Source organism: Phalacrocorax carbo, chromosome 12 (assembly GCF_963921805.1).
Source record: "Phalacrocorax carbo chromosome 12, bPhaCar2.1, whole genome shotgun sequence".
Classification (NCBI taxonomy): domain Eukaryota; kingdom Metazoa; phylum Chordata; class Aves; order Suliformes; family Phalacrocoracidae; genus Phalacrocorax; species Phalacrocorax carbo.
In genome coordinates, this window is record NC_087524.1 from 9,196,249 (window position 1) to 9,212,384 (window position 16,136).

The following is a 16,136-nucleotide window of genomic DNA, read 5'->3' on the forward strand; positions in this document are numbered from 1 at the left end:
TCCTTGTTTTCTCCCTCCTGATACAGATAACAAAGCTGTTCCTCTTCCCCTTTTTTTTGCATTTCGTATTTTGTGGTCACTCTGGGATGAGTTAAAATCTGAGAACATGGAAAACAGCATGCAAAGGCGAGCTGCAGACCTCTGCTCTGAGCTGGTTAGGAAAATAGCCAATTTGACTAGCGTGGAGTGCTGAGTCCGAACTGAGTCTCAGCCTGAGATTTGTGATGTTGTGCCTGATACAAGTAAACCAGAGATGAAATTCAAAGTGCAATGCTGATTTCAAAAGAGAGCTCAGAAGCTCCCTGGACCTAAAGAGCTCCTGGTGGGAAGACTAATGTGTTATTCCCAACCAGCATGGGCCAACAGCTGGCTTTGTGCCCTCTCTGAGCATGTCCGGGTGAGCTCCGGTATTCAGCCAGAGCTGATTTTGCTATACAAATGAGAAAAGATCTGCAGCCCATCCCTCTGCATCCTGCAGCTCCTGGCTGGGCCTTGGCTGGCAGAGGGGTGCAGCTGCCCACAGGTGGCCCAGGGAGTTATTTGGCCTCCCTGTGTTTTGCCAAGCATCTCCTCCCTCCCTGAGCCCGTGCACATAAACATCCTGGGGAGGAAGTGACCTACTTACCAGAATCTCAACAAGTTAATTTGGGGGATTAATATGTGTTTTCGATTTGATTCCTCATTTTGGATTTAGTCACAAGGTGGTGGCAGGTTTCTTTGCCCTTTTCACCCTCTTCTTTCCCCCTGGAGGCCCCGCTTGCCCCACTTATCTAGCCATGGCCAAGGAGGCGTTTCTTCTTTATCCCTTCACTCACAGCCCCTCCACCTTGCACCCTTCACTTCAAGGGGCAAAGTAGGCATCAGTGTGAACCTTGGTCTGGAGGATTATATGGGTCTGTACTGGATTAGTTTGCAGTAAAGGGTTAAATGCATCCAAGCAGCAATGCTAGACAGAAATATCAGTCAAACTGGCACCATGGTTGGCATCATCTACAACAGGGGCTGAAAAAAGGCAAGTAAGAAAGTAATTAGCATTAAAAGCTCAGATGTAAGGTTACATTCAAACAGTTTTGAAACTAAGGATGGAAATGCCCAACAAGGTGATGCAAGGATGATCCTCTGGATAGATTAGTTTGTATTAAAATCTAGAAGGGGAGTGTTTGAAATCAGTGTTCAGACTTCTCAGGCAGAATCAGCACATCTTTTCCATGGCCCAATGCCAGTGCTTAGAGCAGCCACATGAACCCCAGAATGGTGCCATGGCTCTGGACATGTTAAGCGAACCTCCATCTCCTTTTCCTTCTGCAAATCCAACCCAATCCAGGGTTATCATCAATTCAATTTATGTTGCTCCATGAATTTCAGTGTGTTGCCATATTTTGTTTTGAAATCCATGGAAGTATTGATAGGCTGTTAGAGGGAGGCTGAACAGTTTGGCAGCTGGGCTGGGGACAGCCAGAGCTCTCAGCAGATGGGAAGATGTAGGAGGTGGTTTTGCCTTTTTGAGTAAACATGTTGGTGTGGTACTAAAACAGTTGCCAATTAAATAATTTCAGTGTCAGCACTGCTAACTCTCTGAACCAGGTTTCACTGAAATGGGCAGGAGCTTCTCACACCTCTGAAGTTTCTGCTCCTGTCGGTTTGCATATGCAGTCAGATGTTGCTGCCTTGGTTAAATCCTTCCTTGAGCCAGAAGGGTTTTATCGCAGCTGTAAGGAGCTGCAAACTCTTTAATATGAAAAAAGTGCTATGCAGAGCCCTTGGTTGAGAAATGTCATTAACAGTGACCGAGTCTGACACCTTTGGATCATCAGAGCTAGTTTACTTTGGAGGTTTTGCTAGGCACGCCCTGGAGCGGAGCCTTTGGAGTCAGGGTTTTGGAGGAAGATGTGAGCACCACTGTCATCTACCTTCTGGTCCTTGCTTTGTGCAGAAGCATGGCAGTGTGCCTTCAGTGTCTGCAGGACAAGCCCCCTTTACACATTGGTGTGCTGGGGGAATTTGGTACCAGGGCTGTCTGCCCAGGGCAGAAGGGATCTCTCTTGCCCCAGGGGGTGCCTCTGGGTTGCCTGGCTGATATCCAGGGGAGGTTTCTCATAGTACCACATTTTCAGAAGTTTGTTCATCTGGTCCTGATCTGTAATGCCCCGGAGAAGATCTCCCTCTCCCTCCCTAGGCAAGCTGAAGCTGTGCAGTTTCATCTCTTGCCGCATGCTTTCAAAGAAGTGGAGAATGCACGTGTGAGCAAAGAGCCGGCTGTGCTCACAGCAGGTTTCCTCAAAAATCTTTTGCTCAATGTCAATGTAGTTGCTCCAGTGACGTGCTTGCAGGAGGGTGGCCTGATTGAAGCAAGGTCTGAGCCAGCGGGTGAGGAAAGCTGCCATGATAAGGATCAACAAAATGCTCCAGCCGAGTGCCTGGGTGATAAGAAATAAGCAGTGGAACAGGAGCAAGACAGGCACAAGGACAGGCACGAGCTGTTTGCCTGTATCACCAAGACAGGGAATTTGTGGGGCTGGAGGGGAGACGTGGCATGTCTGGAATCCTGTCCTTGATCTGTCCCTGAGGTCCCCAAACTGCACTCAGAGGGTCAGTGTAATCTTCCCCCAGTGAATATAGGACATTTATCTGTGCATCAGTAGTTCAGTAGGATAACTGTTTGCAAAGGCAGCCTGGAGCAGCCAGGCATTTGGTTTGAGCATGGAGTGCCTTGGGGGAGGGAGACTTCAGTGATCTTCTTTGGTGCTCACTTATCTCCGATGAGATCTTCATTTGCCACCTACACTGGGTCCAGGGCCCAGGAGTCCCAGCAGCAGGGTGAAAACAGCCCAGACTACATACATGCAGCTCCCTTTGGTAAGAAGGAAGGGCTTGTTCTCAATGCCCTCCCACTGGTCCTCATCCCTGACCTAGCACTCCTGTACCACGAGCAGGGGCTGGTCAGGGCTCCACTCCCCATCCTTTCCTGTTCTCCTATCATTCCTGTGCAAGCTGCTTTCGTCTGTCTCAGCTTGCACTGTCCTTAAAACAGTGGGTCCTATCTGTGAGGTTAGCAGTTAGAAAGGTCTTCTGACATGGATAGGGCCTTAGGAGACACCTATATTCCTTGCAACCTGCTTTATATTATCTGGGTTTAGAAGTTGCTGGTTCTTCTTGAAACAAAGTTCTGTTAATTAAACCATACTTTATTTCTTTCCTTTTCCCTACCAGAGTGACTCTGGAGATTATCACTGAGGGTGGCAACATTTGGGGGCATAAAGAAGCAAAGAGCAGTCTTGCTCCCAGCCTGACCACGGTGAAGCTATGACAAATCAAGGAAGAGCAGGAGCAGATGACACATTCCCCAGGCACCTCACTGACATGGGCCCTTTGCTGGCAGTGACCTACCTGGGACCAGCAGCGCAGATACCTAGACACTGCCTTGCGGGATGTGTTGTTCCTCATGAGCTCGTCGTCCTTGCAGGGCACCTTGGCCAGCAGCTGCTGCACCTGCACCGGGCTGGTGTTGGCGAAGCCCACAAACTTCTCAGGATCCACAGAGCTGCTGAAAGCGCAGATCAGGCATTTGCCATCCAGGAGGGTGACTATGATCCAGATGACAGGGGCAACCATGGCTCGCTGCATGATGGAGGAACACATGTACCTGGGGCAGGAGACAGAGAAGTGGGTGGGTAAATGCTGAGAGCTTTCTCCTCATTCAGAGCCTTGATGGATTCAGGCTGCCCTATGCCAAACAGCCCTCCCGGAGCCAGGGATCTGACTCCCAGGACTGTCCCCAGCATTGCTGCAGCTAATGCCTGTTCTGCTCTGGGATCTCTTTGTTTGTGCTGCCTCCTAGTGAAATCTGTGCCAGTGCGTGGCAGCGCTCTGCCTGCTGCCTGCATTCAACGCAGGGCACGGCCCTCCCTCATCTTGTGCTTGCCTCGTCTGTGTACTTATGTCTCCCATGCACAAATCCTTGTCAGCTCTCCCTCGTCTTCTTCATTCACTCTTTCTTTTCTTATCAGCTCAGTTTCTACTTGGAAATAATTTGCTCTGCAGCCTTTCTTGCCCCACTGCATACCGGCCTGTGCACCGGGTAAAACTTTGTCTGTAACAGACTGAATGTGATTCTCCTCTCCCTTCCACCAGTGTAAGTCAGTAAAAACTCAGCTGAAGGGGAGGGAAACCACAAGGCTATCATTAAAAATGACCATGATGGAAATGGCACCCTTCCTGCACATTTAAGTGGAAATGCCTCATCTTTTGGCACATGTAAACTCCAGGAGAAACCGTGCATGTGCACGACAGGGCAGGCAGCAATGCAGTTTCCCAGGGCGGCAGCATAAATCCAGCTGTTGGTGTTGAGGCACTCCTGCCCTCTTTTGCTGGGATGGGATGAGGCTCTGCTTTCATTTCTGCTGTTGGCAGAAGTCTGGCATTTACCATGCCCCTGCCCCTCCAGGCTCATGGGGAAGGGTCTCGGGAACTGAGCTTAGAAGAAAATTAATTACCTGGAGGATCAAAGATAGGGAGATGAGAGAGCTAAGCAGGAGGTGAAAGAAGGGACGCTACTCCTGGTGCAAACCCCACCTGATGACAGCTAGGTCCTTCTTTCTGCGCCCCTGTGGTCGCCTCCACTCTTCCAGCATCACCAGGGACTGTCTGTTGAGGATAAGGCCGCAGAGGAAGAGGGCGACTGGGGGTACGAACATGATCCCCAAGCCATATGCCATGTTGTACTGGGGCAGACAGGGGCAGCTGAAGTCAAAGCAGGTATACATCTTTACACTAGCCAGGGCCAACAGCCCACAGATCCCATTCATGACAGACTCTGAGTTGGACTGGAAGTACAGGAAAATCATCCGGAAACGATCCATCGTGTTCTTTTGGCCAGGGGTGCTCCTCCTGGGAAATTCCTGGGCTGCCTGGCACAGCGTGTCTCCTTTCTTCCCTGCTTCTGTTGCTGTGGGGTGGGGGATGAAGCTCAGCCTGCGGTCAGTCAGAGCAGGAAGATGGGGATGGAAGAGAGCTGCTGTGGCAGGGGGTAAACCCTGTGCTGGAGCTTCCCCACTGGTACACGGCTTTCACAGGTCTGTCTCTCACCCAGTGCGTATCTTCCGGGGCAGTTGGTAGCTTTTCTAGGTGAGCAGAAGGATACAGGCTCCAGCAGCTGTTTTTTCTGCCCTGTTTTTCATTTTCAGGGCTGTCCCACGTACCAACTGGTGACAGTGTCTGGTAGTGCTGAGTCCCTCCTGGAGATGCTAACTCTCAATGGAGAGCTATCGGTGGATGCCTGTGAGCTGCCCTCTCCACTGATTGAGGGCTGTTGGGTGATTCTTTGGCAGGAGAAACCAGGCAAGACAAATGAGCTCATCTGCATTACTGCTGCCACCCCATTTCTTTTTGGTGAAGCAGGTCCCCAGCCCTGTGCAGGGCAGGGGGGAGGTAGAGTGCACACGCCTAGCTCCAAGCATGCCACATCATCACGAGTTCAGATTTCCCTATGAAAATGGGCTGAAGGGACCAACCCTTCAGTCAGGAGGCTGTGAGAATCAATAACTTTCAAAGCCTGGAATGGCACTTCGGGGCAAAGGCTGCTCTCAGCTACACATCATATGTGTACTGTGACATTTGTATCATGCCTACATCCGTGTCCAAGTCCCTTGTACTGGGGCTCCTTCTTGCTCCCCTTCAGAGGGCACGGTGCAATCAGAGCAGCTGGCTCATTTATCCCGTGGGGCTGGATTATCCTCTTCTGTCCATTTTAAATATCCTGGAGGCAACTCCTCTTTTCCTCTCAGAATTTTAATTTACAGATAAATACAGCCCATTGCCACACAAGGGAGCTCAGTTTTTTTCTGATGTATTCAACATCATTTTCCTCTCCCCAGCTTTCACCTGAAAACATTTTCAGATTTCTTCTCAGCTCAAGTTTCCACATGCATTCAGGAAAGTGGAAATAAAAAAGGGTGTTACATTTATCTATTTTCTTAAAAAAGAGAGGAACCATCTATACCAAAGTACACTTGCTGCCAGCACTGAGGTTTCTGCCCACGCCAGCTTCCATTGCAGGGCTGGTTGCCTTGGTGGGATTGCACTGAAAGGGAGCAGTGGGGAGGGTTACCTGTAGTTGCTCATAGGCACCTACAGTGGGTGTGTGGCACATGCTGGCTCGCAGGGCTGCAGTGCCATCTCCTCCGATCTAAACGGCAACTCGCACAATTACGTTAATGAAATACAGTTGCACCAACTGTAGTATTTGTGTTGTCCTTTACCTGCAAGTGGAAATGACTGTTAATGTTCATCCATCAGCAATAAAAACCTGCGGCTAATCAGCTAATGTTTCCATTTTGCCATTATAAGACATCAGGACCCCTCCATTTTGCTGTTATAGGGCATCAGCACCCCTGGCTGAACTCCACAGGTGAGTTTTAGCCCATCTCGGTTCACAACTGCTCTAATGCTCGTTGCGTTTCTCATGTAATGGCTTGCATTTATGTGCTGAGTCAGAAAGTGTTGTGCACTCTCTGTAGGACAATTACTTTAGAGAAATCATTCTGCCTTTCCAGATCTCCTGGGCAAAAACATAGTAAAGGCTAAATAGTTCCTCACAGCTCAGGAAAATAAGATGTAAAAAGAGTAGGAAGCATCCTCTGGACAGCACAAGCTACAAGGGAATTTTACTTCTCCCAGATGCAATTGCCTGGCCTGGATGTTTGAGATCTGTAAAGGATGCCTCAGGGTAATTACTGTGCTCTGATGTGACCTGGGATCTCCCCAGTAACTCAGAACTGAGACACAGAGTTGTTGAATCATAGAAGAAAGGGAATATTCCTTCATTTGTGGCAAAAGACATCAGGACCTTCCTGGAGAGAGAGAGAAAGGACCTTTGAGGTAAGTAAATTGTTCAACGTGGGCAAATGTTCAAAATAATTCTCAAAACCAGGCACATTTGGTTACTCAGTTCTTAGGGTGAAACAAAGAGGAAACAAGGATTAAAATAATCTATCTCCTCTCTTGCAGCAAGGACCTGCCCCATGTCCCCAGCAGTGAAGTCACCCTTCTAAGCCTGCTGCAAGGCTGCCTGTGGCTCTCTGGGGCTGTTGGGCAGGGGCACCATCCTCAGAGGAAGGCAGCTGCTCCTTGGCAGCAAATCTCCAAAACCACTCTGGAAGCTGTTGTTCCTCAGTGCCTCTTTTTGATGTCCATGTGGGACAACCCTTTGCTTTTGCTGCAGCACTACAGAACATGGGGAGGGGGAGGGGAAGACCCTTCCCTGTTCCTTAATGGGAGTAAAATATTAGCCATAGGCTTTTTGCCTTGGATGATGGAGAGGGGGGTGGGTACGGGTGTGGGAAACCCTCACCCTATAGATGAGAGCCTTTTTGGTGCAGCACAGCCATCAGTCCGTCTTGCTTTGGGGAAAAGGATGATTTCATCATCAAAATTCTAGTTGCTCATTTAAAATAGGACAAATTCAGCAGAACAGTATGGTCAGTTTTGTGCATGAGCCTGCGATGCTGTAGCGGCACTGATGCTGTGCATGCAGCTTGCATGCCTTCAGGGTCCGTGCATATCCAGAGCAAGCCCTTATACACATATCTAGGTGGGGAGCAGAGAGCCAGCAGTGCAGGTCCAGTGTGTCGGGGGCTGCGCCCTCAGCCTGTGCCACCAGATCCACACTCACTGTTGGGTTGGTCCCTAGAGGACGGCGGCAGGAGCACTGTGGCTGTGCCAGTAACCCTGCTTGCTCCCTGGCCCCCCCAAACCTCAGCAATGAGTGAGCTGCTGGGAATATGAGTTTCTTTGTCACACTTTGGTCTCCCTTTTCTGTGCTGGGACTGGAACCCCTTTACCCCAGGGAAACTGGTGTCCAGGAGCAGACATTTCACCTGTCCCAAAGCTTGTTCTGCTGGAAATAGGCCATTAACTTGAGCGCTTGTCCTGGTAGTGGGGAAGGGCCCGCAGGGCTCTGGCAGGAGCACTCCTGGCCTATGGCATGGGAGATGATGGGTTACCTCATTAGGAGATATTTGACAAATTACCCAGACTGATTTTTTTCTGATCTCAACATCTGCCTCAAGCAAAATATTTTTAGAAAACTGTCACATGGGTTGGTCAGCTGCTCCTAAGATGATGTAAAGGCACAAAAAAAGGGGACTTCTTTTCCCGTGTTAAAACTGTGAGGTTGTGCAATTGATCTGCAAAGGCACAGCAACTCTGACACCTGCCTTGAGGGCACGGTGGTGACTGTCCCACTCTGAGTGGGTGCTGCAGGTCGGGTCCCCCCACCAGCACCACAGGAGGCTGAGTTATCGTCCCGCTCCTATTTGTGCCTCTGTTGCTGACCATAGAGTTACCCTGGGATCAACCAGGAACACAGAACTGGCCCAGCACACTCCCAGACTGCAGGAGATGGCTATGGAATTAGTTTAGCTCTGAATGCCTCTTTCTTCCTAATTTCTCGGCTTATTAATTGCCACACAGGGATGCCACCTCCACGCAGCATTTGGTTAAAGTGAGCACTGTATGGCCACAAGGAGCAGGTACCAACCAATGTGTGTTCCTCACCTCAGTTTCCCTTTACAGGGTTAAGTGTGGATCCACATGGACCCCCACACCAAGTGCTGGGAGGATGAGTAAATCACTGGTAAAACACGGCGTCCCTGTGGCATGAGAGCAGCTACATTCTCCCAGGTCACCATGGGAGGACTGTGGTCCAGTCTCTGTTTTGGGCACCTCTTAGCTGGTGAATTGGAAAACCTCTTCCACCTGGCCATATTTATTTAGAGGACAAGGGTTAATGCTTTTTCAAGGCTTAGAGGAAATGTATAACCTTGTGTTTAAGTGAAGGCCACTAACACCATAAATCACCTTTACCAGCAAGAGCGCCTGCAGACCAATATTGTGTTTCTCTGCAACCCAGATGGGCCTGTTGCTAACCCTTGGGCACACAGGTAGACACCCCTGAGACCTCATCTGTACTTGACCAGCAGGTTGCAACTGAGCTTTATTTTCAGTTGGGGACCAGTCTCCCACTGGTACCTGAGGACAATGGAGCAGCATCATTGCCTTCCTTCTTTGTAAAGCTGGCAGAGGATTTTACCCCTTACTGCCTGGAAATCTTTCAGCATCTTCTATTTATCACAACACAAGTCACCTTTCATTTCAACTGCCCATGAAGAAGGATATAGGTAGTATTTCCTCCCTCCATACACCATGCAAACTCCTGATGCTCCCTGGCAGCAGAGACAAATTAAAGCACTGTTGGCTCTCTGGGGCAGGGACCACCTGAATCTGAGTATTTTTGCATAGCTGAGTACTCTGCCCAGGCTAAGCAAATAATGAGTAATGACCGTTAAATGATTAATGAGATGCTAGCAAAAATAATGGCAGCATTGTGAAATGTAGTTTGTCTTCACTAATAATGTTCTCTGGAGATTAGATACTCCTGTGTTCTGCCTTGTAACTTCATTAAAGCACCAACACACAGCTGACTGCTAGTGAGAAAATATATCGTTTAGTTTTGTGTTGCTCTTAAGAGCTCATTTATATATTGCTCTCCTGACCATTAGCACTTAGCTTTTTGGCTTATGTGGAAGTCCTGTTTCCTGATCTCTGCATTATCCCAACCTTGACCTAATTCACACCATCTTTGACTGAGAGCGCTTTTTGCAAGGCCCTTTATCTGCTTGGCTTAGAGCTGATGCTGCAGTGAGATTATATGAGATGGAGTCTCTTCTCATCTTGAGAGTGAATTAGGAAATAATTGAAGAATTAGGGAATCAGGCTGATCTCTTAATATCCCTGCTCAGGCGTTTTCAGACTTTTTCTGATTTGCTAATACTTGCATATCTTCCAACAGAGGTGTAGGCCCCAGATAGCAGATTTAAGGCTGCTGACATTTAGCTAGCTTTTTCTCATTATTTTTCTTAGACTCTTAAAATTAAGTTCCAGCCCTGGGGAGTCCACAGTTTACAGGCTGAAAACCACTGATAACAAACTTTTCTTGAGAGATTAGTTTGTCTTCTGTTTGCAGAGATACCATAGAAACTGTTTAGGTGTTTAGAAAGAAATGGAGGTTGGGTGAATAAATGTATCTCAGTGCCGTAATTCTGGGCCTCTGCAGCCTCGTCTTGTGTGACTACTCTAGGAAGTAGACCAAATCTTTGATAGCTGGATTCATGGCTTTTAAGCCAGAAGTTCTGTCTGTACTGTGTTGTTAATTCATGAATGACCCTCACGTAAGTCACAGTGAAAAGCTGAGCCTGCCATCTATTTATTGCCACTGTCTAGAGATGCTCTTGGTTAGTAGGTGCTAGAGTACTCAGCTAGCTAGTACTGGTGGCTGCTAGTGCTCAAATCCCACATGCATATTGGTTTACTGTCACTCTTCTAGCTGTTATGTTGAAACGACTGTAAGATAACAAAATCTTCTTTGATATAACTATAGGGAATATGGCTTTATAAAATAACCTCCTAATTATTTTTCCATATCTTGTTACATGCTGTTTCACATTGACAGTAAAGAACACATGTCACATATGAAGTCAACTTTCTGTTGACTCTTACCGGTGATTCAGGCAGTAACCGTTTGGCGTACTAGATAAGGACTCTTCAATTTTCAAGATGTAATCCATAATACAGATTTCTTACAATACTCCTGTGGCTACAGATATGTTGTTATAACATGAATCTACCTGCACTGACTGTGACCGTGGTTGAATTTAGCACTTCTGGGGTGTGCAAACAATGATGTATGAGTACCCTAGAGACAAACTGATTAACGTCACAGATCTTTTGAAAAGAGTGATCCTATATTTCTCTAATTTACATGACAGAAATGGAAGAAGTTTGTAAAGATTGAGAGAGAAATTTATTAGGAGATTTCATAATTTTTTTCCTCAAAATATTTTTTTTCTTTTTACTTGAAGCCTTAAGCAAAACTGTGTTTTTGAGTCAGGCACAGGGTTACGAAGAAGCATCCCAGCGTTACTGTTGTGCACTCTGGTGCAGTAGAGCAGGTGCTTTAAAAATGGGGAGCTAGGGCTGTTTACACCCAGACGGACTAGAGCTGGGGGGAGGGAAGGGAGTAGAGCAAAGCCTCTAAACGGTGTGGGAACACCTTTTCGTGGTGGAACACAAAGATATGCGCCGGTGTTAAATAGTGCATTTAAACAGAGCAAGCTCGTGTCCTTGTGCTTAACTTGCAGAGGGACCCGTCACCACGGAGCGGTGCTGCGGCTCTGCCTGCTCGCAGCCGTTTCTCCCGGCACTGCTGCAGGCTGGAAGGGCTGTCCGTCCGTCAGTCCATCCGTCAGTCTGTCCTATCATACTCAGAGGCAAGAGGGAGATTTTTCAGGAGTGCTGAGCATCCCTGGAAGTAGTGCCGGGCAGATCAGCCCTGCCAGCCTTGCTCAGTGATACAGTTGTCAGAACTTCTGCAGCATCAATGTAGCGCTGGAGGTGGAAGCACAAGCGTGGGTGTCAGTCAGGACTCTTGGGCTCATCTCATGTATGTATTCCAACTACAAATCTTTATTAAGTTTCAAGAGACATCAGGCATTTTCTGGGTTAAAATTTTGGTAGAGCAATGTTAACTCTTTCTTAGGCACTGCAAATAAGCTGCAGAGGTTAGACTGGTAACCGACTGCGAAGCAATCCCACTGGCAGGGCTGGGTGGTGGTTAGGGTCTGCTCCTCTGTGCTGTAAACCATGAAGCAGTTTCCCAAGAAAAGAGAGGTATGTATCAAGACATTATAACCAAAATGCTACAGACATTTTCTTGCTATAAGCAAACAGAATCTCCCCCTGCAGGGGTTAAAATTTGTCTTGTCTCCACATTCCTTGGTGCTGTGAGGTGGGAGATTTATTCTTCCAGCCTTGTGTAGTTATTTACTCTCATATACAGTGATGATTAAAAAACCCTGCCTCTGTGAAAGAAGGATGTGCATGCAGCAAGGCATGACGCCTGCTTTGCCAGGGTGTAAACCATCACATGCAGCAGTATTTAATCTGGTCGGGGTTTGGGTTTGTCTCAGGTTTCCTTCAGGCACCAGTGCTGACTCTAAACTTGCCTCAGAGTGAATCACAGACAGAAAACTCAGTTCATTGTAGCAATTCTCTGCAGAGAAAAAAAAAACCCAGCAGCTCTTCCTCATCAGAAACCTTTAGTCGCATCCTTTGACAGCCCCCTTTGCCAACCACCCCAGCCCTTGGCAGTGCAGTCACAGGGATGAAGCCTCAGCTGCTCCTCATCTGAGCAGACACGGCCCTGCACGGGCGGCAGCTGCAGCCACTGTCACCCGGGATGGAGCCCGTGCAGGAAGGGCTGAGCAGCTCTGACATCTCCCTACCCCTAGCTGCTGCTGCTTTTCTAAAAGCCTTTTCTTCCAGACAAAAATCTATTTTGTCTTATGGACTCCTCTGTTTCAGAGTAGCTCAGCTGGAGAACAGCTTTCTTTTTAGGCGGTTCGTTAAGGAGTAGCAGCAACAGGATTTCTTAGAAACTGTCAAGAAGACGTCTTAATCATCCAGGCAAATATAAAAATTTTCTCTCCTAGCTCTTCTCCTTATCTGCTGCAAAGAAGGAGCTTTTCCAAGTATCTGGGGATCAGGTAACATCTTCAATATTATGAAAGTTGTGAGAGCTTGCTACCCAGCATATGTGTATACATACACACACAGCTGCCTGGCCATGCGTTTCTCTACAGGGTTTCATACTGCTTCATTCACCTGCTGATGCTGGGGCCACCTGAGCTAAAACACACATCCCTGAAGCTTTTAAAACTGGTGCTTCACGGTAGCTGCAATTCATCTTCCAGCAAAATTAGAGTCCCGTTTCACAAGGTTGTCTTGTCAGCTAGCTCCTGACTTTATCTGTGTATATAATGCACCTTCTCACATCGTTAATCATCTTCTCTGTGTATATTTATATAGTGCTGGGTGTCTCCAGAATGCTGTGAACACAAATGTGATTATGTGATTGTGGCAGTTCTATCTTTTCCCCAGGAAAATACCAGCCTGTCTTAAACTTCTCAAGGGAGTCTCTTCCTTTCACCAGCAGCAGAAATTCTCTGTGATGACAAGCGACTTGTGAATGATCCCTGTGGCAGATTTAATCTATGCTTGGTTATGGTAGATGGAAAACCAACTAATCCTAGGAATCTTAAGATGTTCAGACTTGAAGGTACAGTTTTCCTTTCTCTGCCCAACTCTAATTTCTTCTCTCTTCCACGTTCTGACTTTGGAGCTTGTCTCTGAGCTTAAAAGCTTCAGAGCTTGAGCTCTAACACCTTATCACAGGGAAGATGGGAGGAAGAGGTGGCCGCAGGTTGCTGTGAGTTTACTGCTGCATTGCAGGTCTCCGGCATGTTCCTGATCACTGTACCCAGGTACATAATAACAAGGAGCAATTTGTGCATGTTTTTAGAAGACGCAATCAAGAAAGCAATAAACTCCATCCAAAGCAGCAGGTGATGTTATAGAAACTATATGGTAAAACCAACCAACCATCCCAGCCCCTCAAGAAGCTCTTGTAGAATAAGGACAAAAACATACCATGATCGGAGACAGATGGCTCTTCACAAAACAAACTCTGCCCTCAGTCCTGGTCCTCAGTGCAGAGCACAAAATACCTTTGGAAGACATGATTATGGATTGCAATTTATAACTTTACTGAATACCAACAAACATGGAATCAACAGAAATGGTCTTTTAAGGCACTTTGCAATTTTCAGTATTCCCTATCCCAGGCTAAATCCTTGTGGTCTCACAGGCAGTAATTACCTGCTGTGCCTCATGTCCTGTGGAAGATAATAATCTTCTCCCTATGCCTTTGGTAACATCCCATCTCCATCTAACCACTCCTGCCTTTCTGAAGCAAATAGCTAGAATCACATCATGTGGGATGATAGGATCCTGTGGCGTTGAAACAGCTGCCCCTCTGCTCCTTCAGGTTTTATCTACGTTAACAGTGCTTTGGGTATGAGTCTTTTCCAAGAGCGCTGAATGCCCCTGAACTATTCTATGTTAAACCTCCTGGGGAACTTGGTGTCTTGACTTGGGTACCATATGCAGCATTAAATGTACTCTTGTAAATTAATTCCTGTCCCTTCATCCAGACCTTTTATAGGCTGACCCCCTATTCCCCCCTGCCTCTTCCCCTCCCTCCTCTGTAATGGGAACATGTGCCTTTCAGCCATTTCTTGTCTTTAAACCTCATTAGATTTTCTTTTTTCTTTAGCTGATGGCAGTCCATCTCTGGAAAATACCATGCTGTAGTGACTCTGAGGGGCGCTACAGAAAATATTTGAGGTCCATGTCAGAAACGAGGGAGTGACAGTGTAGGTGAGTGAGGAGGGTTGGGAGAACTGATCCCTCCCCTCCTTGTCACACCCAGGGTCCCTCAACAGTTAATGGCTGAGCAGGTTTCTTGCAACTGATTTCCCAGCCATGAAGCAGCACCTCCAGCTCAGCCTGCTTGGTGCCTCTGCACTGCTTCTGGTATTCACCTGCACTTTCCCAGCCCTCCTCTTTTTATCTGGCCTCCCCACATTTGTTGCCAAGAACCACCCTTGCTCGTTATGAGTAAATCATCTTTGTGTGATTGAACCTGATTTTGGGGGGAACCAAGCCAGCAAACAGTGGCCACAAAACCACAAACCAGCTTCGCTGCTGCTCGTTACAAGCAGCGCCCAGAGCTGACTTCACTCAGATGTTTGCTGGCTTCCAGCTGCGGCTTTCTGACCTGAGCAGCGGAGCAGAACAATGAAGCCATATAAGTGCAAGGCAGGGATTGTATTTTGGTTATTTCACATTATCAAATTATCAATCTCTGCATCTGGCATAATAATTGTTTTATTGCCCATGCCCTCTTTTAGCTAGATGTGCACTCTGGAAGTGGACAGAAGCATTGCAAACCCAGCTCTTGCTTGAATTCCTGCCCAAAATGAGGCTAGATTCTACTCTAAATGGTTTTGACTACTACAAAGATGGAGAGGGTAAAAACAAAAACTGTAAGAATTATATAAAGCAAAGTCCCTGCCTTGGCAATTGGCCTTAAATACTAGTAAGGCCATAACTAGGGCCTTGACCTGTTCGATTTGTGGAAAAGAAGGTTGAATGATGGATCTGCAATTCATAAGTTTCTGCTTTGCCTGCTGGATCGAACAGAAAAATATCTAACGAGCTCCACCAGCGTGGAACTTGCTACTCAGCAAATTCAAACTGGAAAGGAGTTGCAAGTTTTTAATAGACAGTCATTTAAACATTGCAAGAATTAGCCTAACAGTGTCATAGCTTCTCCTTTACTTGCAATTTTAAAAGTAAAGGGGAATTTGTTTTCTAAATGTCTTGAAGACATTGAAAATCTTGTCATTAGGCAGAGAAGCAAAACTTCCTTTTGAATCCAGTAGGCTTAACTCATACAGAGGCTTTTAGAAGAGAAAATGATGTCAGGAATATGTTCGTCAGTAAATGAGAGCTGAAAACCTGTATCTGTTCATGAAGTGAGTAATGATGGGTGATGCTCAATTCCTAGGCTCTAATGCCGCCTGCAGGGTTTTAGTGACAGCATGAACAATATGGGTGGTGCAATTCGAATTGGAGTATTTATTCAGACGGGAAGGGAGTATTTAGTCCTTATGTTCACATTTATCAGAACCCAGTGCCAGTATCTGATTTTGTATTGTGATCTGTTGTGCAGACCGGACATTTTGAGAAAATAACAGAACTGTCAGCAAGATTATTCAAATAAGCCCTGTCGGAGATTTGCGTTCTCCTCTTTTCCTCCTTGGTTAGGTTGTGCGTTTCAAGATTACAGTTTTGAAATGTGTTCTAGCTGTTCCTGGCTGTCAAGCCAAAATTAAAGCTCATATTTGCCTGTGGGGTTAGTCCTCACTGCTGGGACAGGACTTGGAAAAAGAAATAGTTGCACCTGTTTTGCTGAATTCAGCAGTCCTTGATATTCTCCTGGTGAGAAGTGCTTCCCATCACAAATGCACTACAAATTGTTTTTTGAGAATCAATGGGGTTTTGCGATACTACACTTCACATTTCTGAGTTTCTGGCTGTCTCCCACCATTTGAGTCACAGAGCAAAGAGAAGGAACGGTGACTTCAGATGTTACCAGCAGGCTGCACATCCAGTGCCTC

At 47.0% G+C, this 16,136-nt stretch overlaps 1 protein-coding gene across 1 annotated transcript; it reads right to left on the reverse strand.

Moving 5' to 3' along the window:
- Window positions 1–1,976: 1,976 nt before the first annotated feature.
- Window positions 1,977–4,859, reverse strand: CALHM3 (calcium homeostasis modulator 3). The gene is made up of 3 exons (XM_009501562.2): window positions 4,573–4,859; window positions 3,388–3,643; window positions 1,977–2,417 (listed from the first exon to the last, which is right to left on the reverse strand). The coding sequence occupies exons 1-3, from the start codon at window positions 4,857–4,859 to the stop codon at window positions 1,977–1,979; spliced, it is 984 nt and encodes a 327-aa protein (XP_009499857.2).
- Window positions 4,860–16,136: the final 11,277 nt, after the last annotated feature.

Coding starts and splice junctions, on each gene's coding strand:
- CALHM3 (XM_009501562.2), bottom strand. CDS start 4,859: ATGGATCGTTTCCGGATGATTTTCCTGTACTTCCAGTCCAACTCAGAG. Junction 3,644..4,572: donor AAGGACCTAGCTGTCATCAG/GTGGGGTTTGCA, acceptor CTCCTGCCCCAG/GTACATGTGTTCCTCCATCA. Junction 2,418..3,387: donor ATCTGCGCTGCTGGTCCCAG/GTAGGTCACTGC, acceptor CTTATCACCCAG/GCACTCGGCTGGAGCATTTT.